The following is a 25236-nucleotide window of genomic DNA, read 5'->3' as shown; positions in this document are numbered from 1 at the left end:
TATTTCACAATATTGCTACAGCTATGTCTACCTTTAGGAACAAAAGTAGTAAACTGAAAAATGAAATTAAGAGACAGAGCTACAATGCTGTTTTATGCAACTAAATGGGATCGCTCACATTTTATTCTAAATCAGATAGCTCAGATTTGTATTTCACATGGAAAAAATCCTGAACTGGGGTCAAACCTAACATACTAAGAAGCAAGGTCTACTAATAAAGATTACTAGCTAGAAAGTCAAGAAACCTGAGTTGTTACACTGTCAGTAATGTTAGCTCTGCCAAAATTCAGTTTCCTGTTTCTGAAATGGGAAGGATATGCAATATTATAAGAACTTGTATGAAAAAAATAGTTGCTATTGTTTAAGCGTCCCTAAAACTTACATTGAAATTTGATACCAACTCTGGCACTATTGGTAGGTAGACCTAGCAGGAGGTACTAGAGACATGGGGCAGGTTACCTCAGTAATAGATTAACACCTTCTTCCAAGAGGAACTTAATTCTTACTAGATTAGTTCATGTGCGAGTGGTCTGCTATAAAGCAAATCCAGCCTGCTCAAGCTTCTCTTTTTGGCTGGTACCCACTGGCCTTTCTGCTTTTGTGCCATGGGCTGAAGTATAAAGAAGGTGGCCCTCACCATAAAGAAGCTGATGCCAGCATTATTTCTGGACTTGCAGCCTACAAAATCATGAGCCAAATAGATCTCTTTTATTTATAAACCATGCAATCTTGGGTATTCTGTTATAGCAATGTAAAATTGACTATGACAATAGTTGATATAAAATTCTTTAAGCCCTTAGTAAGCAAAGCAACAGGAAAATTCAAAGCATTATCAATAAAACTATAATCAGCATGCATAAATAGTCTCTGTATTTACCTGATGATGTTGGATGTTTCTTATGTTGCATGAAAAATTCTGGTAGAGCTGAAACTTATCAATGTCTTTCTCATTTACCTTTTTTGAGGACACTTTTGCCAGAGATGACTGGATACAAATGTATCTATTTTGGCATCTGTTCAGATACATAAATGTTCAAAAAACACGCAATTATTAATCTGTGCTTTAGTAATGAAACATTATATGGAAATAAGGGTAGCAAAAAAGTTAAGCTATTACTAAATGAGATTTTTATAATGAAGCTCTTCTAGGAAAATGTTATCAACTATTTAAGGAGGACTCTGCCTATTCACATTGGCAGAGATCCTAAAGGTCTATTTTTGCATCAACCAATCACCATATGAAATAACTTAAATGAATTTAGATACCATCTGCAGTTATGCAGGAGACTGAAACTATGCATACGAACCAGACCAAGAACTCTGGTCTAAGTATCCTTCTTTTCCAACCCTGACTAAGGCAGTAACAGTAAGGAAAAGCTAAAAAGAAGAGAAACAAAAGGATGTGTCATGACAGCTTCCAATAACAATTTATAAGACTAAACCAACTTTTAACAACATAATTACTTATAATGACAAATTTTAAAACCTGAGCAATTTTTCCTCAACTGGTTCCTTCTGGGACCTCTGAAAAAACAGAAAAGTTGTTTTCCTTGTATTGACAAAAATCCTGGCAAGCAACAGTAGTTAATTGTTTCATCTTTACCTTTCCTCTCCTCTGAACAGCTCATACAGCTAGAGATGAGGAGAGAAAGAGAAGAGCAGTCTTCTGGCAGAAACCCATCTTCCCTTATAGTACACAGCAGAAAAAGAACAACAGAGTACATAGAAAGAGAGTTTTAAATTATCTTTTTTTTTTTGATGAGGCATAAAATCCATAAGCTCAAGTAGGCTATAGGTCAAAGCACTTAAATCTCATAATTTGGGATGTGATGCCATGGATAAACTGCTCTCCCCAACAGTTAAAATTTATTTTGAAGACTGTACTTTTACCAATACTGGATGTTATACAGCCTCAAATCAACCCAGTCACTGGTAAATACCAGCATTCAGATACTGTAAGATTAAGCACATACACTACAATCAGCATGTTTAAAAGCAATGCCACCTGCTTGAAGTGAATGTGAATCCCCTTCTAGTATAGATTATAAAATGCAGTGGTCTTTAAACTAACTATGTTCATAAGAGCCCTCCACTGAGATGTCTCAGTGTAAGAAGGACAAGTAGGCAGAGTTCCAGAATCCCTGTCCAGAATGCAATTAAAACGATTTTACTTTTATCTGTTTTCTGTCAGAGTTCTACTGTTTGAACAAAGAGTTCTCCTACTAAAAAGAAAAAAAAAATCTGCAAACTAAGTTTCTAATGAACACTGGGGTTAGCACTAACCTTGTGAACCTTAACAGCATGAGTCCACAAGGCAGAAATCTCTATAAGAGTTACTCACAGTTTGCGAATGAAGTCAAGTGTGTCTTTGTCTTTAGCAATCATGTCTGCTAAAATATGCTGCACTCCTGTTTCAATATCCTGGAGTGCTGAAAGCCCTTTAGGAGAAGGGTGACCGGAAGAACAAAAACAAAAAGCACAAGATTGGTTTGGTTTTAAGGTCCATAATTAGGTCACAATTAACTCCAGTAAAAATAAAACCTTAAAGTAAGACAGAAAGTTATCATAGCAGTGACTAGCTTTCCTGTGCAACAAAAACAAGACTCCAAAAGTAATTTTTTTTTCTTTTTTTTTTGGAGAGGTTTTTTGCTATAGGGTGTGAGCACTGTGTAGACAGAGACACAGAGATATAAAGCAAGAAACCCCCCCTCCAGAGGGGATAGCCATGCCACAATCCCTTCTCCTCCATTCTCCTCTTGGGATCTTGGGCATGCACGCACATGTTCCCGGCGTGAGTTTTAAACCACTGGGTCCGGGACACGAACTGCGGTCGACTACATGGGAGTCCAGCAACATAGCCATTACGCTAACTGCTGGTCCCAAAAGTAATTCTTTACATACTATAGTGCCTAATGGTGGAAATGCAGCTCTGGAGTCAGCTGCCTGGTCTAATTCTGGTTCCACCACTTACCAACTGTGGGAACCAAGACAAGTTACTTGATTTCTCTGTAAAATTGAAGAAAATAGAATCGGTCTTATAATGTAAAGGTTATGTGCTGTGTACAGGGAGTCAGATCCCACACGGACTAATACAGTTCAAATCCCAGCCCCAGTGGCTTAAAAAACACACCAGCTGCATGTACTGGGCACATGTGTGTGCATGCCCAAAATTCTGACAGGAAAGAGGAATGGAGGAAAAATGATTGTGGCGTTATCATGTCCCCTAGAGGAGTTCTCTGCTGAGTGCGCATGCCCTCTGGCAATCAAGAAAAATAATAGCACCTCTTTTATTAAATGAGTTTCATAAATTAAATGTGTTATAAGAAATATGTATTAAGAGTCCTATCCCAAGGTACACAAATTTGTCACAAAAATTCTCCATTATAAGCAATTTCATTAATGCTCCTATTTTGGATTATAAGGCATTAATTTCCATGTTCAAAGACCCATTTGAATTTCTCATAAACACAAAACAAGAGCTATCATGCAGTTGTTCATATTCGCTGCTAAGCTGTCTACCAACAGGGCATTAAGTTCTTTCCAAACACTATGGTTTACTAATTTGCAACAATGAGTCTTGTAAATCATGGCCCCTGTGACAGCAACTTAAACATAGAGATAGATCAATTGCATTATTTTCTTTCATTTATTTTGTCTTGGTTGTCCTGCATGAATTGAGGGTTTTGTTTTTTTTTTTCACTAAAGCTTGAATTATATAAGTACTGAGTATTACACATACATTTTTCTGTGACTATAGCTTTCATGAGTAATAGGTACAAAAGCCAAAGAGACAGTAGAACATACTTATTATGTGTAATTAATAAAGAAAAAAAATGCCTTGTTTAGTTGTATTATGACGGCTTATGTTAACTACCAAAGTAACTGTATTTATTTTAAAGAAATATAAGAAAGAAATATGGCTGTTGAAAGTTATAAGAATTTTATGTACATTTTAAGAGAATTTTACTAGGAGGGAATTTTCAGTAACAAATTAACCTTGACAAGGTGGAAAACTGTATATGTAAAAGATTCAGAACAGCTGTGACAAACAGTAAGCACTCGATAAATGTTGCTCTTATGTTAGCTATCTCCCTAGATCAGTCTGCATCTAAGAAATCCATCTGCTATGCACTAATTCCTGAAGCCCAACGCATCAGAGCCTCATTACACAAAATTTAATGAGTATACTATTCTAACAAGTCAGAAGTAAAGATGAAAGATACAGTAAGAACCCTTAAAGGAGGCAGTGAACAGAAAGAAGAAATCATGGATTTTGTTAGAACAAAGAACCTTTGAAAAGCCCATCATATGGGAGAAATACAATCTAAAAATCTTATATAATTCATGGCCTTTATGTAACTAAAATTATGCTAAAGCACTAGAGCAATGTCTTGTAAAATACAGTCAGAAGACCCAAAAATGAAGTCAGTCATATTAGCTACTTGTTAAAAATATAGAATCCTAGACTATTAGGGTTGCATTGTTTTACAGAGTAACCCAAGTTGAGTCTGATACTCATTGAATTTAAAAAAAAAAAAAAAACTGCCGGAAAAGTGCCTTGAACTGCCTTGAGAGCAGTAGTTCTCAATGGGAGGTAGAAATTATTAGTCATTTAGAAAGCTCTTTTCAAGGGACCAGCAGTTAGCGTAATGGCTATGTCGCTAGACTCCCACGTAGTCAACCGCGGTTTGAGTCCCGGACCTGGTGGCTTAAAATCACGCCAGGCGTGTGTGTGTGCGTGCGTGCCCAAGATCCCGAGAGGAGAATGGAGAAGGGATTGCAGAGTGGCCATCCCCCCTGGAGGGTGATTTCTCGCTTTCTATCTCTCTGTCTCTCTCTGTCCGGCGAGTGCACGCGCCCTATAGCAAAATTCTCTCCAAAAAAAAGGAAAGCTCCTTCCAAATTACATACCCTCTCTCATTCCATCTGGGGGCAGGGGGAAGATTTGGAAAAAAAGTCTTGTGTATTTTGTAAACATTTATTTATTTGTAAACACTTCTTCCTTCATTAAAGAGAATTGATATTTCAGGCTCAATACAGGCAAAGATAATAGCGATTTAGTACTTTAATGAAGTTAGGAGGAAATGAGGTTCACAAACCAGAATATCATAACCCTCACCTTTTAATGAAATTTTCCCAACCGCCCATCTCCAAACTGCCACACCTGTAAGACCAACCTTTCCTTTCACTATACCAGCACTTAGACGACCTCTCCTTACTTATTTAAGAACATTAACATGGAGAAGTTCTGGATTTTCTGGGACATGGTCTTTTTGTAGCATAATATAGGTTCTTGATTCAGACCAGATTCTTATTGGTCTGTGGCAAGCAAGAAATATCTTTATCGGAGGAAGGAAAGTTGAAATATCAGGTTCCTTAAATTTTACATTGAAGAGTGATGGAAATGGGACCAGCAATTAGCATAATGGCTATGTCGCTGGACTCCCATGTAGTAGACCATGATTCGAGTCTCAGACCCGGTGGCTTAAACTCAGGCCAGGCATGTGTGCATGTGTGTCCAAGATCCCGAGAGGAGACTGGAGAAGGGATTGTGGCATGGCCATCCCCCTGGGGGGAGGGGGTGATTTCTCGCTTTCTATCTCTCTGTCTCTCTCTATCTTTCTGTTGAGTGCACGTCCCCTATAGCAAAAACCTGTATATAAAAAAAAAGTGATGGGAATGACAAAAATATTATTTTTAGAAAGAGTAATAAAATTAGGGTGACCATGAGTACATAGATAGCATAAAGAATGGGAGGAAAGGGACCAGCAGATGGTGTAATGGCTATGTCGCTGGACCCCCATGTAGTCGACCACGATTCGAGTCGTGGACCCAGTGGCTTAAACTCACACTGGGCACATGTGCATGCGTGCCCAAGATCCTAAGAGGAGAATGGAGGAGAAGGGATTGTTGTATGGCCATCCCTTCTGGGGGGTGATTTCTTGCTTTCTGTCTCTCTGTTTCTTTCTGGTGAGCACATGTGCCCTATAGCAAAAACATCTCAAGAAAAAAAAAAAAAATGAATGGGAGGACAAAGAGAAGGGGAAAACATTCCAAACAAACTTTCAAAAGCAGTACCTAGCTTATTTGGAATTAATTATAATCCTTCTACATGTGTGATTAAGGTGAAAGAAAGAGGGAATAAAGCAAGCAGAAAGTTTGTTATATCTGCCAGTACTGTGGTTAACTACGCAGGGTCTAAATGAGCTATTCACATTATCAGAAATATCACTAAATGTCCATCCTCATATATTCCAGGAGCACTACCATATAGGACAACCAAATAAGATAGGGTTCTCAAAAACCCATCCAGTAGGAACTCAGTACGTGTGAGAACTAAGGGGACCTTTGGACCAAAAGGGGTAGGAAGTAGAAGAAACAGAAATCAACCTTAAGAAAAATAAATACAGGCAATAAATATTTCTGTATCTAACATTCTTAACACACCAATATCCCATTCTAATAAAATATACCAAGACTGGTTAGATAGTTCCCACTGTGGTTAACCTCAATGCTTAGTTATATGGTCTTAGCCATTATTAAAACATTAATGTTGCAACCATTTGACAATTTAACCAAAAATACACATTTTAAAAATTGGGCAAATTTGAATTTAACTTAGTTCAACCTATTCCTAAATGCAAATATTTCTGCTCTACTTTTGTTTTTTATTATTCCTTTTCCAAACATATTAAAATACGTGTGTATGAACAAATATCTGCATTTTACAGTCATACTAAATTTTGTTTAGTCACAAATTCACTTCAGCTGTATTATTTAAAACTAAAATGGCTTGTGGTACACGCTGATTCTCTGTAGTTTAGAAAATACTGTGGATTTTGTTATCAGAGACTGCCCCCTACAGACATTTACTTCCCCCAGTCTAAAGAATCAACAGAGGCCAAAAGTGACTAGAAGTTGGGGGAGATGGGAGGAGAGAGTGCTACAGATCAAAAGGTGCAAAGTTGCAGTTATGTAGGCTTAATGAGCCTAGAGAGCTAATGTACAACATGAGGACTACAATTAATTATATTGTATTCTATTCAGGATAATTTGGTAGGAGTAGATTTTAGATACTCATACCACAAAAAAAAAGGTAACTATGTAAGATGATCTATTTGCTTGAATATCCTGCACAGTATTACTTGACTACAGTCATCATGTCACTGTGTATGTATATTAAAACATCATGTTGTACACCTTAAATATATACAATTTTTAAAATATAAAAATAAATTTTTTTTAAAGAGTAGTGATTAACAAGAGCACTAATCTCTACACTCAAGCCTAACAGAGAACTCTTGAAAAAAGCCACCTGCTCAGAAAGTTCTCCCTGTAAGGATCATTTTGACAATAAATCCAATGCTTCTTGACATGTATCAATGTCATTTTCATTGGATTTTTCTTTTAAATCTTTCTCCCTTCCTCCTTTCCTTTCTCATTCTCTCTCTTATCCACGCATGCACACAAAAGGATCAGAAGATAGGAAGTAATTTTCAGAAAATGATACTTTACTCCTACAGAATACAGGTGTGGATGTGGGGCTTCACTTTACATTTCACATAAGAATTGTTGGAATTCTTTTTAAACAGTAGTTATGACTTTTATAACTGAACATAGCTGTTGGAAATAGGAGGTTTAAAAGACAATATAGGAGAATCTTTATGAACTTAGGATATGAAAGGATTTTTTTAAAAATATAAGCAACAGTCTTAAAACAAAAAGATTAATAAACTTATTTCTATGAAACTAAGACCTTCTATTTACCAAGAGATGGCATTAAAAAAGGTGAAATGACAAGTTACAAACTGGGAGACATAATGTGTTAACCTATATAAGGAACAAAGGATATCTAAAAAATATATTTATAAATTAGTAAAAGAAAAATACTACAATAGATTGAGCAAAAAAAAATGAGCAATAGATTAGAACAGGTACCTCATCAAAAGCGGAAAGCTGAGTGGCCAAGCAATAGGTACATCAGAATTTGTTTTATTAGAATTGTTTATTCCTTATATGCTATGGTATTCTTTTGAATAGTCATTACTTAATTCAACTATTTTTTAAACGTCAGTTTTCCGAATTTGAAAGAAGAAAGAAAGAAAAGGAGCAAGCGAGCGAGCGAACAAGTGAGTGAGCAGGCCAATCTTATTAAGTAAAGCTGGTACCTTTAACATCAGGTTTAATGTAAGATAGCAGATTGAGCTCCCCTGGATTCTCAAGCAATGTCAAGGCTGCTCTTTCTAATCCCAACTGTTTTGCTCTCTGGGCTTTGGTGCCTTTGCTCCCAGTTTTATACGGAGCAGACTGGAGGGGGGAAAAGGCAGAAAACATATCATATGACTCATTTCTAAAAAGCAAAAGTTAAAACTAGCATACAAAATAAGAGGACATACTGAGAATGCTAAACACATCCTTTTTTCAACCTTTTCCTCTTTCTTTGGAGAGTAATATTAATATGAAGATGGGGTATGCTTTCTTACTCTTAATACTTTTCTACATGTTTAATTAGTGATTTGTTTGATTTAACTCATCTTAAAAACTCATCGTCTGGACATTAAGGTTCTCTCCTTAACACAAGCAATTCCTCTAAAAGCTGACTACAGGCAATACTTCTAATTCTTAATCCACATTCACTCCATCTGGCTTCTCTTCCCTTACACCCTGCTGAAAGTGATATCATCACAGGGATCCACAATGATGCTTAATTAGCAAATACACATTTTAAACCCTTATTTTGCCAAACATCCCTGCTACATTTAACTATTGATCATAACCTCCTTCTAAAACTCTTTCCTACTCTTCACTGTTCCCATCATCCCCTAATTCTCTTCATATGCCTCTGACAATTTTTTTCCGTATCTCCTTAGACTTTCCCTTCCTCTACCCACACTTCAAAAGCTGGTGTTTCACAGTGGTCATTCCTGACCTACTCACTCCACAAACTCTCTTCGTTCTTCCATTCTCATGATTTCAAATACCAACTAAAGGTTGAAGACGTTTGCCACAAGCTCTCCAATTCAGCCCTGTCCCTTAGGCTTTACATATGTATAATCGATTTTCCTTCCCATCTTAACTATGTATTACTCATCTTTGTAAACACAAGTGCCTAGTACAGGAAAGGCACTTGAAAAATTACTGAATGAAGAATGTTTTGTTGAATTAATGACTGCTGGCTAATGATTTTAGCTTGTAATTTCTTGATCTTTAACCATAAAAAGGCCAAGAAACCACAATATATTCAAATCATAATATACTCAAGTATTACACTAAAAGATAAGTGTTCCTTACCACATGTTCCAGTTCTTCAAAAGTTTTACAGTTTAGCAAGGCTTTTAACAAGCAATCAGACATCTTTCCCTCCTTCTTAATTTTCTGTATTGTACCATGAACCTTCTTTGCAACAGCCCTGAAAAATAAAAACTTTAATAATATACAAGACCATTATGTCAAAACCTACTTTTTAGGCTATTTCAAACTTATTGAAAAGGTGAAGTAAAAATAACTTTTTTTCCTCTGACCTGTTTGAGAAAAAGTTAACATCACTTCCAAATACTCTATCTACTGTACATTTCCTACAAATAAGAATCTTCTCTTAAACAACCACAATATAACCATCAAGACTGGGTAAATAATATTGATATATTGCTACCATCTAATCCTCGACCTCATTCAAATTTCAGCAATTGTCCAAATAATGTCCTATGTAGTGAATTCAGTTCCGAATCACACATTGCATGTAGCTACCAGGTATCTATAGTCTCCTTCGAACTCAAACAATGTTTCAGGCTCTCCTTGATTATTTCTGAATGCCAATGGCCACTTATTTTGTACAATTTCCTACAATTTGGGTATTTCTGAGGTCTCCTCACAATTAAATTCAGACAGTGTAGCTCTGCTAGGGATATCATACATGGCATGTTCTTCGCACTATATTCTATTAGGTAGCAAATGATTTTTATTTGTCCCATTACTAATGAACTTTGATCAGTTGATTAAGGTACTGTCTGTGGGTTTCTCCACAATAAAGGTACTCTTTATTCCCTTTATATTTAATAAGCATTTTGTGAAGCAGTACTTTGAGGCTATGTAATTATCCCATTCCTCATTAAAATTTCAATTTATTCACTATAGGTTCATGGTTTTCTATTTTTTCTAGTAGTTACAATCTGTTGGCCTCATTTGTTTTAATGCTTAAAACTGTTCCAGATTTGGCCAGAAGTAACCCCCTTCAAGCTAGCGCCTATGTCTTTTTGGCACTTCCCTGTCATTCTCTGAGCACTTCCTTATTCTCTCACACAAGATATTCCAGGCTCATCTTTTACTTTCTTTTCCCCAGCCCTAGAATCAGGAAATAGTACTTGTAAAACACGTTATAGGTACTAAGTATGATCACTGCTATTGAAATATCACTACTCAGGACACCCAGCACTCATAATCCCATAATTGGTTTCTAAATATCATCCTGTACTTAAAAAAAAAAGAAAAAAAGATACTATATAGAAAAGCTGATTCTAAGAACCAATGTAAAGGGATTGATGTTAAAGTAGGGGCAAAAGAGAGTGGCAGGCACAGTAGTTCCCCTACTTCATGTTACTTATACTGTGAATATACAACCCTATTGTTATATTTAATGTTGTATATTTGCATCCTGTTTCATTATCTGTTCCTATTTATAGGATCTGCCTAATAATTGTATTGCTAAAAGTATGGGCAAATTAGAGATAATACAAATTATTAAAAATGACTGAGGAAGGACCAGCACGTGGCATGATGGCTAAGGGCACTGGACTCCCACATGGCCAACCGCAGTTTGAGTCCCAGACCAGGTGGCTTGCTTTCTTTCTGCCCCACCCCTCCTCACTCTCACTCTCACTCTGTCCCTTTCTGGTCAAATTAAAATAGATGAATAAATAAAATTTTTAAAAATGACTGATGAAAATGGAAATTAAATCTACTTATAAATAATAAATAAAGACAAAGACTGTAAACTAAAGGGAAGAATATGCAATCCTTAGATTACAACATGAAGGTTTTATAGTCCTGGTAGCCCAAGGCTGTTTATAAGGTCTAAAGTCTACCAGGATCCTTTTGACAGAAAGCCAATGTCTTGTTGGCCTGAATATGAGAAGAAGAGAGGCATCTTTTTTTTTCTTTTTTTTGGAGAGGTTTTCGCTATAGGGTGCATGCACTGGCCAGAAAGACAGAGAGAGACAGAGAGATAGAAAGTGGGAAATCACCCCCCAGGGGAGATGGTCACACCACAGTCCCTTCTCCTCCATTCTCCTCTTGGGATCTTGGGCACACATGCACACCTGCCCAGCATGAGTTTAAGCCGCCGGGTCCGGGACTTGAACTTGAACCGCAGTCGACTACATGGGAGTCCAGCGACATAGCCCTTACGCTAACTGCTGGTCCCAGAAGAGAGGCATCTTTAGAAAAAAATACAGTAAACTTTTCTTACTATCCAGAATGATTTTTAATAGTGACCCAAGAAATGTATTTTACCTTGCAATCCAGTATATACATGGGGTCCTCAAACATAGTATGTGGGGTCCCCAAAAAGTTCACAAAAAATACATACTATGAATTTTTAAAAATTCTTGCAAAATAAACTCATACTTTAATTCCATTTTCCATGAACTTTCTGGAAGTCCCTCTATATAAAAAATTGAAATGCTTCATGAAACAATATTTACCTTTACAACATAAACTGCAACGTTACATCTTCTATTCTCTATATCTTCTTTTTTTAAGTAGTAAGACTTCTTAAATTGGCTTTATTTCTCATGTATGGGTAGCAACTGAAAAGCCAATGCTCTAGTTATAGAAGATGCTAAATATATCTCATTGCCAAAAGAAATGTGTGTGTCTATATATAAAAATGTGTTTATCCATTTAGCTATATCTATGTATATATACATATATACACACACACATTTGTATAATCTACTGAGCTCCCACTCAATGCCTCCATTTACTTCAAGAAATATTCCTCCTCTCAAAAAAAAAAAAAAGAAAAAAAAAAGAAATATTCCTCTAATAATACTTGATGTATTCCTCTATTAATAGAAACCCAAGGAATTAAAAATTTAGTGTGTGTGTGTGAATGCTGCAGAATCCTCTGAGGACTTTTTAAAAAATTTTTAATTTCTTTTTTTTTTTGTAGAGGTTTTTGCTATACGGTGCATGTGCTCACCAGAAAGACATAGAAAGACAGAGAAATAGAAAGCGAGAAATCACCCCCCAAAGGGTATGGCCATGCCGCAATCCCTTCTCCTCCATTCTCCTCTTGGGATTTTGGGCACGCATACACACACGCCCAGCATGAGTTTAAGCCATCGGGTCCGGGACTCGAACCATGGTCGACTACGCGGGAGTCCAGCGACATAGCCATTATGCTAATTGCTGGTCCCAAAAATTTAGTGTGTTTTTTTTTTATAGAATAAGAATAATAGTAATATTAACGTAAAGCTTCTGTTTGCCCCTATACAACAAAATTTTGTTAGACTACCTTTAATTTTTTTAAGCAAACCATTTTTGTTTTTGGGGACATTTTCTCTAACTTCAGGTCCCAAATGTGAGTTGTAAATGGTTTTGTTTGGCTCAGAACATTTTTTACATAAAAACCCAGATTATCAGCTTCTTTTCAGAAACAGGAAGATGCAACAAACTAGGAAGATAACACTATGTCAGTAATTTGCTAGCATGGCTGGGGCAGCCCCATCTTGGACAGAGTATGTAATCTCTGATTCTTATCCTCCAATAAGTATAAGATTATACTTGATTATACTAACAAGACCCTGGAAGATATACATATGAAACCATTTGATTAACAAGTCATTTATACTTCTGGATTAACTAATTGATTCTGTCTCTCAATGAAATAAAACTTTTCACATATGAGCATTTTAATTCTCCTGACACTCAAAGAACTTCATTGTAAGTGGTAGAAAAGTTAGTGAGATACAAGTCCCCCCCTTAAAATCATAGGAAGCTTATCATCATGGTGTTTAAAAGTAATCTTCAGAATTTTCAGAATGGCTTGATGGTAGGATTATAGCCAGTTTTAATCAGCTTCTTACTGTAAGCCTGAAGCGCACACACATCGACAACAGTGTCTGTAGGACACACGCAATAAATGCATGAATAATAAAGTTTTTTCATAAACCCTACTGAACAATATGGTCACTCTCATGGTCTTTATACATATTTCTAAATTATTAAATTAAGTCCAGAGGCATAATTTTTTTAAGAGAAGGTAATTTCCATTCTATAATCATATAAAACTTATAACCCACTAATATATTAAATTACCATTCGTTTTAAAAAAACGGTAAAAGAAAATACACATATTCCCTACCAAACTCTATACTTCCTAAGAACTCTCATTTAGGGACTTTATACAAATGTACTCTGAGTTTCCTGCTGGTAGTCCTGAAACACAATAAATTACCCTTCTTCTGATATAGGCCTACACAAATTATAAATACACCAGCAGAGGAACTCCAAACACCCCTAAATAAGTAAAATAGAGCTGACTTTCTGTCAGAAGAAGACTATATCCAGATTACAATAGCTGAAGGAAGCAAAACACTGAAACTGCCAATATATACTATAATATCATTTACTTCCTCCTTGTTTTTCCTCATTGACTCATACCCCCTCTTTCACCTTTCATTGGACTCACCCTTTCCGGGGCTTCTTACCGTAGTTCCTCTAGGGTTTGCCGAACTTCTCTCAAGGAATCAGCATCAAGGTTATTAATGAGCTCTTTTCGATAACGTACAATGAAGGGAATTGTGTTATCATCATTAAAGAGACGAATGATGTTGGCACAAACCCAAAGTTCAATATTAGTTCTCTCAGATAAAACCTGCAAATTAAAAATGCTTAGTGACTGAAAATGCAAAAAAAAGTAAATAAAAGTAAACATGCAGGTTAACATATAGTATCAAATAATGTTCTCTAATCACTTAGAAAATACTTGCTATAATTTTTATTTATTTATTTATTTATTTGGAGAGGCTTTTTTTTTTTTTTTTTTTTTTTTTTTTTTTTTTAGGGGGGGGGTACTAGCCAAAAAGATTTGCTATAGGGCGCGTGTACTAGCCAGAAAGACAGAGAGAGACAGAGAGACAGAAAGTAAGAAATCACTCCCCGGGGAGGATGGCCATACCATAATCCCTTCTCCTCCATTCTCCTCTCGGGACCTTGGGCATGCATGCACATGCATCCGGTGTGGTTCTACTCCATGGGAGTCCAGCAACATAGCCATTACGCTAACCGCTGGTCCCACTTGCTATAATTTTTTTAAAGGAAAAAAACCTATAAATTATATGTGTGTGTTTGTATGATGTGTTTATACACAGGTAATACGTATATACATATATATATACACACATACACATATATTGATAACCATAATAGCTAGTCATTCCACTAATTAAATAAAATCCAATCAAAACCACTGTATCAGGACCAGCAAATGGCATTCCAGTTACACTGCTGGACTCTCACATGGCAGACCGCAGTTTAAGTCCTAGACTCAGTAGCTTCTAAATCACACCAGATATGTGTGTATGTGCATACCCAAGATCCTGAGAGGAGAAGGGAGAAGGGAGTGTGGCATGGCCATCCTCCCTGGGGGTTGATTTCTCACTTTCTACCTCTCTGTCTCTTTCTGTGTCTCTCTAGTAAGCTTATGAGTCCTATAGCAAAAATCTCTCTCAAAAAAAAAAAAAAAAAGCCACTGTCATTCAACAATGACAGTACTTTCCAATGATGCATTTTTGGAAAGACTGGCAACAAAGATCAAAGAGTTGGTGGTAATTTACTGTGTCACCATGAGTGCAAGAAAAGGGCATTTTTAATCACTGTTAGTGTGAAAATACAGTGGTCTAACTCTCGTGAAAGAGCAATTTGGCAATATCTAACAAAATTTACTATGCAGTCACAGCACAGTCAGCAGCACACTGAATTGCAGTGCTGAAAGACACAGGGCTGACCATGGATTCAGATCCCCAGCCCAATCAACCTGAAGCATTCTGGGCACATATGCATGGGCCCAAAACTGGGATGCACTAGAAGGCTAAGAATAGAGAACTGCAATGTGACAAGACTCTATTAAGTATACTTCTCTCTCTGTATCATGTAGTGTCACATGCTCTGTGTGTTCTCTATCATGAATAAAAAAATTTTACTTTAATTTACAATGTATAAACTTTTAGATACAATAATTCCATTTTAGAGTAGAATACCATATAACCATTCAAGAATATTAGGTAGCTCTATATGAATTGATATAAAATGGTTACAAGAACTTAGAACACAGGTCACTTCAAGGAAAAGTAAATGGCTGAGAGTTAGTGTACGAAGACCTGCCTACATTTCTTGAACTTTGCATCATGTATAGGTATTACATATGCAAAATAATTATTTTTTTAAAAAACCCTATAGAAAAAAAGTCCATGTAAGCAGAAAAGTTTAGAACAGTCAGCCTACAGAGACTTCACTCTCCTGATGCCAAGATTTAGGTCAGAGTAGTTCTCAATTCCCACAGAATCTGCTGTACAAAGAGAGAAAAATAAAATTGCAGAGAGATTGCAGAACATCTCCTCCTGCGTGCCTCTGAAATGCTCATATTTAACTCCAAAAATTGGAAAAAATGTATAATCCATCAGATGGCCAGAAACCACCGCAAAGGCATAAGAAATACGAGAAGCCTAGAAAATACCTTTCCCCCAAAAGAATAACTCCTCATCCTGCACGACTATACAATGGAACTCGTGGAAATGTCAGATAAAGAACTTAAAATATTCATGAGGCTGACAGGTGGTGTGTTGGATAAGGCAGTTGGGCTCCCATATGATTGACTGGTTCAAGTCCTGGACCTGGCACCTTGCTTTCTCACTATCCTTCTATCTGTCTCTCTCTGGTCAACTTCAAAACAATAAAATAAAATAATGATAATGAATATAATTAAATAATTCTTTATTAAAAAAAGGAATTTAGAATATTCATAGAGATACATTTAACAGAGATGCAAGTGAAGAGAGACAATGAATTCCAGAAGATGAAAGAAAAAAGAGACAATGAATTCCAGGAGGTGAGAAAGTTCTTCCACGATCTGAAAGAGGAAATAGACACCATAAAGAAGAATCATATGGAATTGTTAGAGATGAAGGCTGTAATACAGGAAACCAAACCTTTCTCAAAAGTATTAAAAGCAAAATAGGGGACTGGCAGGAGGCATGGTGGTTAAGGGCGTTGGACTCCAACATGGCTGACTGTGGTTTGAGTCCCAGACCTGGCAGCTTGCTTTCTCACTTTCTCTCTCTCCCCACCCATCAAATTAAAATAAATACATACATACACAAAACTTTTTTTCTGAAAGAAAAAAGCAAATTAGATTAGCTCATACAGAAGACTGAATCTCAGATGTAGAAGACAAAACCTCTGACCTAGAAAAATTCACTATAAAGACTGAGAAAATAACCCCCCCAAATGAGAATAATATACAAGTAATACTAGATACCATTAAACACCCAAACATCCAGATCATTGATGTCCCAGAAGGTGAAGAAACTAATAAGGGCATTGACAATCTATTCCATGAGATCCTGGTAAAAAAAAATCTTTTCAAACCTAGAGAAGCATTCAAATACCTAGACTCAAGAAATAAAAAGGACCCCACATAGAATCAACCCAATAAAATCTTGTCCACAGCACATCACAGTCAGATTGGCCAAAACACAGAGAGACAAGATACTAAAATTGGCAAGAGAGAAACATCAAGTTACTTTCAAAGGATATCCCAGGTTAACATCATAACTGTCATCGAAAACATTGCAAGCAAGGAAAGAATGGGAAAATATATTCAAAGTGTTAAGTGAAAAACAATTTCAACCAAGAATACTATATCCAGCAAAATTATCCTTCATATGGGAAGAAAAGACAAGAACATTCTCAGATAAACAAAACCTGAAAGAATTTACCAACACCAGGCCAGCTCTCCAAGGTCTGAAGGGAGTCTAAAGTCAAACATACAGAAATAAAACTACAAAAAACAACCAAGAGAATGGTCACCTTAATGGTAGAGACAGTTCTGGAAATATCAGTAATAATGATGAATGTTAACTTCCAGAATTTAAACAGAAAGATCAGAGCACAGTAACACTGTGAATTCAACAGAAGAGAAATTCATTACATGGGACTGAACTGGTGAAACAGAATTTTATGACTTTTGTCTAAAACATTACTGATTTTCTTCTATGCTTTGTTTTCCAGATTCAAGGATTTTTGTCATTTCTTGAATTGCTGATAGGTTCATTTACCTACTGTTTGAACGGGATCCTAAACTTTTTTCTGGCTTTAACTCTTAAGCAAACTTTCTCTCTCTCTGTCTCTCTCTTTCTCTCTGTTTTAATCAAAGAGGTAAAATAGAACTTTATTTTTATTTATTTTTATCTTTTAGTATAATTTACCCCAAGAAATGATGTTTGCCAGTTAAAACAAAATAAAACTAAGCTAAAAACACTTTAAATTATTCTGTCCTACTCAGGTTCAAGGAAATGCTTAGTAGCAAATTAACTGCTCATTGGCTTTGAACATTCTTTTTCTACCATTGAAATATGGTTTACTAGTGAATCAACAAAGAATAAAAGGTGGTGGTGGACTGTTAGATAAGTGAGGCTCACCTGAGTTGCTTCCAAAGCAGCCAGCCTTAGTGTATCAGAGTAATTAATATTAACTGCTGTAAAAATAAAGCCCCAAGTCACAGTTGGTAAAACAACTGAAGTGTCTCATTCACCAAAGTCGGCTTTAATGCATTTTTTTAATTTCAAGAAAAAGTTTTAGTTTTAATAGATTAAAATACAAAAATATTAAGAGAAGTTTGCTTTTCACTGGTGAATGAGAAGCAAAACCTGAAAGAATTTACCAACACCAGGCCAGCTCTCCAAGTTCTGAAGGGAGTGCTATCCCGGGAAAACTAAAGTCAGACACACAGAAATAAGAATTCTAAAACAGTCCAGAGCTGAACATTATCTTCCAGAATTTAAATGGAAAGATTGGACCACAGCAGAAGATAAAGTACATGAACTTGAACTGGTGAAATAGAATTTTATAACTTTTGACTAAAACATTACTGACCTTCTATGTTTTGTTTTCCACTGTTAGAGTTTTGTCTTCTCTCAAGTTGTGGACAGGTCCATGTACCTATTATTCAAACAGAATCCTAACCTGTTTCCTGGCTTTAAGTATTAAGCAAAGTTCTCTTAACCTTTTTTTATTTTGATTTATTAAAGCTAAAACTGCCTTTCTTGAAATGAAAAAGGATATTTAAAAGAAGACCTATTTGGCAACCACAGTAAGCCATATAGCCTCAGCTATGTGCAATTTTATAGTATATTCATTCTATCTACAGTTTCAAGCCTAAAGTCAACTTTTGTTCACAGATATGATCAGCTGAACTTACTATAGAAAGTATTTAGATTAAGTAAGATATTTTATGAATCAATACAATGTGGGATAGAATAAAGAAATGAAAAGCAACTGCAGAAACCAGAGACAGGGTGGAAAGAGGATGGGAAATGGCAGAGGGAAAGAAATTGGGAGATGTGTGTATACACACACACACACAGACACACACACACACACACACACACACACACACACAGAGATATACACACATATATACACACACACACAAGAAACAAGAAATGGAAAATTATTTGTTGATGATAATGTGTATGTTTAAGCCACTTTACAGTGTATTCTGAATGGGAAATCACATTTTGTATGCTGTGATAATGACCAGTGAAAGTATGTAAAATAAACAAAAATATTAAAAAATTAAAAAATAAAGAAAAAAAATTTTAATAAATGAAAAAAAAAAAAAAAAGAATTAACAATAGCTAGGGTGTAGTAGTGTCCTGGCTGGAGACATTAGTCCAGTCAGTATGAAGCTCAAGATCTGGGCTAGAACTCTGGACCCAGATATGATTTCCTCCTCTGGGTAAACATAGTTTATAGAGGTATAAAGTTGAAACTGTACCTATTTTGGTCTTCTAAGGATGGAAGTGGTAACAGAATAGCCAAGAGACTGTTTCCATGCACTGATTGTAACTTTCCTATTATACAGCTCAACAAGTCCTCTTTATTGCTTAAACTAGTTGGAGATGGGTTTTCTTTTGTAACCAAAAGCATTCTAAGTAATAGCTTCAGCATTCACGGTGTACTTTCTACTACGCCTGTCTAATCTGTCTCCAAAGAGGCAAACAGATTTTATTTTTTTTTTGGTTAGCGGACACAGGCACTCACCAGAGAGAGACAGAAAGAGAGACACAGAAAGAGGGAAGAGAGAGAGAAAGCACTCCTCAATGAGGTGTGATCATACCATAATCCTTTCTCCACTTCTCCATCCTGTCAGGATTCTGGACATGCACAAATATGTTTCTTGCATGTTTTTCAAGCCAATGGGTTCAGGACACCAACCATGATAGGCCATGTGGGATCTGGCTCCCTTAACAACCAAGCCATTGGGCTAACCCCAAATAGAACTTCAAAAATGTCTATTCCTTACCTTCAAGCTCCCTGTCCACCAATATCATCTTTTATCTGACCCACATAGCAGGGTTTTTTGTTGTTGTTCTCTATGTCTCCCACCCAGCTGTTCTGCATCACTACTGATTATATTTCTAAAATACAGATATAATGAAGTCTCTTATTTTTCTCTTTCAGTTTTTGAATAGAAGCTCCAGTGACTCTTATCTACGTAAAAGTAAAAGTCCAACCATTGGATGTAGTTTTAAAATCCCTTCCAGAACTTGGCCCCAAAGAGTTAGCAATCTATAAGGGAAAAATAAAACAGTGATGCAAATAAGAATAAAACAGCCTGTGCCAGAAATAAGTGGTATCATTCCTCCATAAGGAAATTCCCATTCCTTCATTTAAAAAGAAAAAAACCTAAGGGCTAGACCATGCCTGGTACTGTGATAAAATAAAGCTTAACAAGAACACCACACACTGGAAGGTTTTTAGTACAAGTCTGAAGACTCTTCTGAGGGCAGCACCATGTATATGCCCATGATCCAGCACTGGTTGAAATGGGGGGTAGATCACAGCATCAAAAGGCTTTAAGGGGTGTTCTTCCTTTCCCTCCTCCCTCTTTCTCTGTATCTCTCTCTTCCTCTTTCACTCTGATGAAAGAAATAAATACTTTTTAAAAAATCAAAACATTTGAGTATCAGCACACAAAATCATCCAGGTAGCATCTGCATTTGAAAATACATCAAAAATCACTGTCTAAGGAGAAGAATTGAATTTTTCAAATTTTCTTATTCAAAATCATTCTCAAGCCAGCAATTGGACACCTCCCTTCTGAAAGGCTGTTGATTCCTGGTGTTTCCTTCCCTCACCTAGTCATTTTATTGTATCACTTTATTTTATCACACAAAAAAGTTACCTCAAAGACTGTAGGAGGAAAAATTAATTTATACTGCTAGAAATCAAGAGTGGTTACAGGAGAAGGAAAAATTAGAAAAAGGGAATTCTAGGGAATTGGTAATTGCTTTTGAACTGGAAGTTGGTTATAGGCTACACCTTTGAATAGCCCTGAGCTATACACTTAGATACAATTCTCTCTATGTATGTTATACTTCAAAAACAGATTTGCTTTTTAAAGCCCATAAGGAATACTATCAGCTAAGTTATGTAACAAAAAGTTCCATCGAATTTCTTTCATTTAATCTCTCCTGGGACAAACTAATGAAATCTAATGCCTTTATGTAGTGAGACGCATAGCTCAGAGACACTGACCACCTTTCCATCCTCTCTTTCCTCAATTTTTTCATCCCATGATCTTCATCCACATAATCCCATACCATCTCTTGCAACAAAAAGGAAAACAATTAAATGAAACTGTTTTTATTTGCTTTTCTTAACCCTACTTTAGCAAACATCACTAAGATATAATACACAATTACTCCACTCCCGTACAACCACCACTCTCAAAATAAAGAAACTATTGCAGCCAGTAGGTGGTGTGGTGGTTAAAGCACTGGACTCCCACAGAGCACACCATGGTTCGAGTCCTAGACCTGGCAGCTTGAAACTCATGCTGGGCATGTGTGAATGCATGCCCAAAATGCCAGGAAGAGAAAGGAAGAGATTGCAGCATGGCCATCTCCACTCAGGAGTGATTTCTCACTTTCCCTCTAGTCATCCCTCTGTCTCTCCAGAGAACTCATACACTCTAGGGCAAAAAAAAAAAAAAAGAAAGAAAGAAAAAAAGGAACAATATAATCACAACTTTGCAGCAGTTTCTTTTTCTTTTTTCTTTTTTTTTTTTTTTTGAGAGGTTTTTGCTATAGGGTGCGTGCGCTCGCCAGACAGCGAGAGACAGAGAGACAGAAAGCGAGAAATCACCCCCCAGGGGGGATGGCCACACCGCAATCCCTTCTCTTCCATTCTCCTCTTGGGATCTTGGGCACGCACGCACACGCGACTGGCGTGAGTTTAAGCTACCAGGTCTGAGACTCGAACTGTGGTTGACTACATGGGAGTCCAATGACATAGCCATTATGCCAACTGCTGGTCCCTGCAGCAGTTTCTTTTTCTAACAGCACCTTGAAAATAAAAAACAGAGGACCAAAGTATCTATGGTGGCCAGGGGCCATGAAGAATAACACACAAAATATACACATGGAAATACAAATGACATTTTTCACATGGTCCGTTAATATTTCTATACAATTAATTTCCATTAACTATTACTTGTTAACTAAACACTACTCAAGATTTCCTCAAAGAACACAGTCATATGTTTTGTGGCAGATAACATGCATGCTACAGTCATGTCATTTAGTATGGTCCTTATCCAATGTTCAAGACCTTTCTGACTTGGTATTACTCCCATTCTTCTCAGTTCCTGTTCTTCCAATTCTTGTCACTGTCTTCAACCATGTTTGGAAGCAGGAATACAGTTTTAAAACAATTTTTTTAAGTATGTAATATTTCTTTTATTATTCTCTAATTAGACTAAATAGCTATTAGGAAATAAAAGAAAGTCAATGCTACTGGCCAACAGAACTATCTTCTCTTGAAAATTCAATGCATGCGCCAGCAGGTAGCATGGTAGTTAAGGTGCTGGACTCCCACATGGCCAATCTTGGTCCAAGTCCTGGACCTGGCAACTTGAAAATCACACCAGGCATGTGTGTATGCATGCCCGATATCCCAGGAGGAGAATGGGAGAGACGGAATTGTAGAATGGCCATCCTCCTTGTGGGGGGAGGGGGGATTTCTCATTCTCCTTCTCTCTGTCGAGTATACAAAATTTACGGCAAAAATCTTTAAAAAAAAAAAAAAAAAGAAATTACAATGCACAATTTTCACACATGACACTATGGTACTGAAAATACTAAGTCACGGCAGCAAGGGCAAGGGAATCTGCTTTGCTCAGGTTCCAACTAGAAGAAATACATATGTAACTTTCTCTGATTTCATAAAAGAAAATGAGATCACAAAAGAGAACTACTGGAGCGGGCAGGTGGCGTGGTGGGTTGAGGCTTTGGACTCACACATGGCAGAGCATAGTTTAAGTCCTGGACCTGGCGGCTTGCTTTTTCACTTTCTCTCTCCCTCTCTCTCTCTCAAGCACATATGCCCTACAGCAAATTATAAAAAAGGAAAACAATAACAATAACAAAGAAGAAGAAATAAAATTAAATAAATAATTATTTTTTAAAAAAAAATAGAACTACTGATGCTACATCCACAGTATCTGAATGAGGCACACGGACTTCAAAATGGGACTTAGAAAATGAAGGAAAAAAGTGAAAGAAAAGAAAAAACATTCCTTTCCTGCTTTCTAGACCTGACTACTTTTTCCTGAGTAGACCACTGGTAACATGTGCAGGTTAGTTACCAGCATTACAACTTTCCTCTCTTGTTGCTTTGTATCCTTTGATTCTAAACACTTATACATACTTCACAACCTATTGGTGAAAGAGTCAAATAACACGAAATGCCTCCAATTTTAAAAGTCACATCTGAGGTCTGATTTGTAATATTCTCCTCTATGATGTCAATATGTACCACTGTGAAGTAACTTCAGATGAACAGTTTTTTCTTCTAAACTAGCAAAGAACCAACCAATGGCTTTATTTTATATTAAACCCATCATGTTAAAGAGAAGGTGGCCACTACATAGAAAAAACACAATACAGAATAACCCTACCTCAGAAACAATTCCTATGTTGTTAGTGAGAAAAGGAGTTAAGTTTTTTAAAACAGCAAGTCATTGTTTTCTGGGATCACCTACTACAAGGCAAGCATTATTTTATTGGATCATTGGAAAAGTCATGGTGTATGTGGTGTATTTTTCTATGCAAAAACACACCATGACTGGGACCAGCAGTTAGCATAATGGCTATGTTGCTGGACTCCCACATAGTCAACCACAGTTCGAGTCCCGGACCCGGTGGCTTAAACTCACGCCGGGCGCGTGTGTGTGCGTGCCCAAGATCCTGAGAGGAGAATGGAGGAGAAGGGAGTGCGGCGTGGCCACTCCCCCAGGGAGTGATTTCTCGCTTTCTGTCTCTCTCTCTCTCTGTCTGGCAAGTGCACATGCCCTATAGCAAAAACCTCTCAAAAAATAAAAAACAAAAAACAAAAAACAAAAAAACACACCATGACTTTTCTGATGGCCCAATAATATAAATATTCCAAGATATACCAATAAAGTTGGTGAACAAAAACAAATTCTTTATTCTCTCACAGAGTCTCCTATACATGAAGGAATAAAAAATGTGTAGGAAAGGAAATCTAAGAATACCACAAGAACTGGAAAAAAAAGAAAAGAAAAAAAATATGGGGCTGGACACAACACTGTAAAGCTGACATGAAAGGTTCCAAGTTCACATCAGGAGACTTGCCTGAGTATGCCGGGTATGCACTTGTTCATGAACCAAGGCTAAACTAGGGCATCAAGAGCCTATTGGGGGTGCCTTGTTTTCTCTCCTTTTCTAGCTCATGGAGGAAATAAATAAATATTTTATAAAGTGAAGTTAAAATTAGGAAAGGATGACTGCATCTGTTTTAATAAAAAGAACCCAAACATGTTCACTCACACTTAACAGTTTCCCAGGCAATTTCTCTGAACCCACCTGGAAAATGACAAGCATTAATAGGTGCCACTAGATTGCTCAGCGAGGTGGCAGCTATAAAACCACTTTTCTCAACTCATAGGCAACAAGTGCCCAGATTTCCTGAGAACAGACTTTCAGCTGTCAAAAATCACTTCTGAGAAGGAGAAAAAAAAAAAAAAAAAACTGCTTGGACTTGAATAAAAGACATATCCATTTTTTTCAAGTGGACCAAAGGGACCTGGTGCCTTGAAATGAAATAAAACTAACACACTCCCATTCAATATTCCCACTCACAATTGCATTTCTTCCTATAGGTTTTTCTTTTGCCACTCACCCTCTCTGGCTGCTAGGCACTTGTCTATCACCATATAGCTAGCTGTCCCTCCTCATTTTGCTTAGCAAAATCTTATCTTTCTCTCAGAATGTATTTTCCAAAAGGCTTTGTTTAGCTGTTATTTTACTGACCTTATAAACTCATTAGTGAACTCAAGTAAACACTCCTAACAGAAAGTAAAATGGTCAGTTTAACAAATTTCAGAATAAACTTTCCTCTCTCAAAACTCTGAAATTACCTTTAGTTATATCTATTAGAGAAAGAAGGCAAACTAAACTAAATTCTACAGACACTTTTGAGTCAATTCTCCATAATTTCTAAGATGATTTCTTTAAAAAAGATTGTTCTCTTTAGCTCTTACTATGCAAATAAAAGTTCTGTCTATTCTAGTCCTACCCATAAATAATTTTTGTATTATACCTATAGAACAAATTATTTTTTTATTATAGCTACAGAATCTAGCTCATGATAAATCGTCTATACATAAAAGGTAGGTATTATTACCCCTTATCAATTAAAGATCTGGAAACAAACACCCCAAGGTGTTTTCTTTCTAAAAAAGAATAAACCTAAGTAAATCTTTGTTAAGAGAAGCTAATCATCATGCAGATTTATAAGTTTACATTTTAGAGCAGGGCTGTGAAGTCAACACTTTCAAGTGACCCATAAACTCCTCTTCTCAGAGAAACATTCCTCCCTATACCTACACAACATGGTGCCCTGTCAGTCATATTTCTGCACTATGATAAG

The 25236-nt window shown here is 36.5% G+C and overlaps 1 protein-coding gene across 1 annotated transcript in view; it reads right to left on the bottom strand.

The window, feature by feature from the left end:
- Positions 1 to 25236, bottom strand: part of SRBD1 (S1 RNA binding domain 1) — a 236477-nt gene that overhangs the window by 201169 nt on the left and 10072 nt on the right. The window contains exons 5-9 of the mRNA XM_006159897.3: positions 13710 to 13876; positions 9292 to 9409; positions 8169 to 8307; positions 2342 to 2438; positions 878 to 1013 (exon numbers count right to left, since the gene is read on the bottom strand). Coding sequence (XP_006159959.1) covers positions 878 to 1013; positions 2342 to 2438; positions 8169 to 8307; positions 9292 to 9409; positions 13710 to 13876 — 657 coding nt within the window. The remainder of the gene's footprint in view (positions 1 to 877; positions 1014 to 2341; positions 2439 to 8168; positions 8308 to 9291; positions 9410 to 13709; positions 13877 to 25236) is intronic.

Source organism: Tupaia chinensis, unplaced genomic scaffold, assembly GCF_000334495.1.
Source record: "Tupaia chinensis unplaced genomic scaffold, TupChi_1.0 Scaffold000661_1, whole genome shotgun sequence".
Classification (NCBI taxonomy): Eukaryota; Metazoa; Chordata; class Mammalia; order Scandentia; family Tupaiidae; genus Tupaia; species Tupaia belangeri.
The sequence above is the reverse complement of the archived record's forward strand: the minus strand, read 5'-3'. Positions and strand labels throughout refer to the sequence as shown.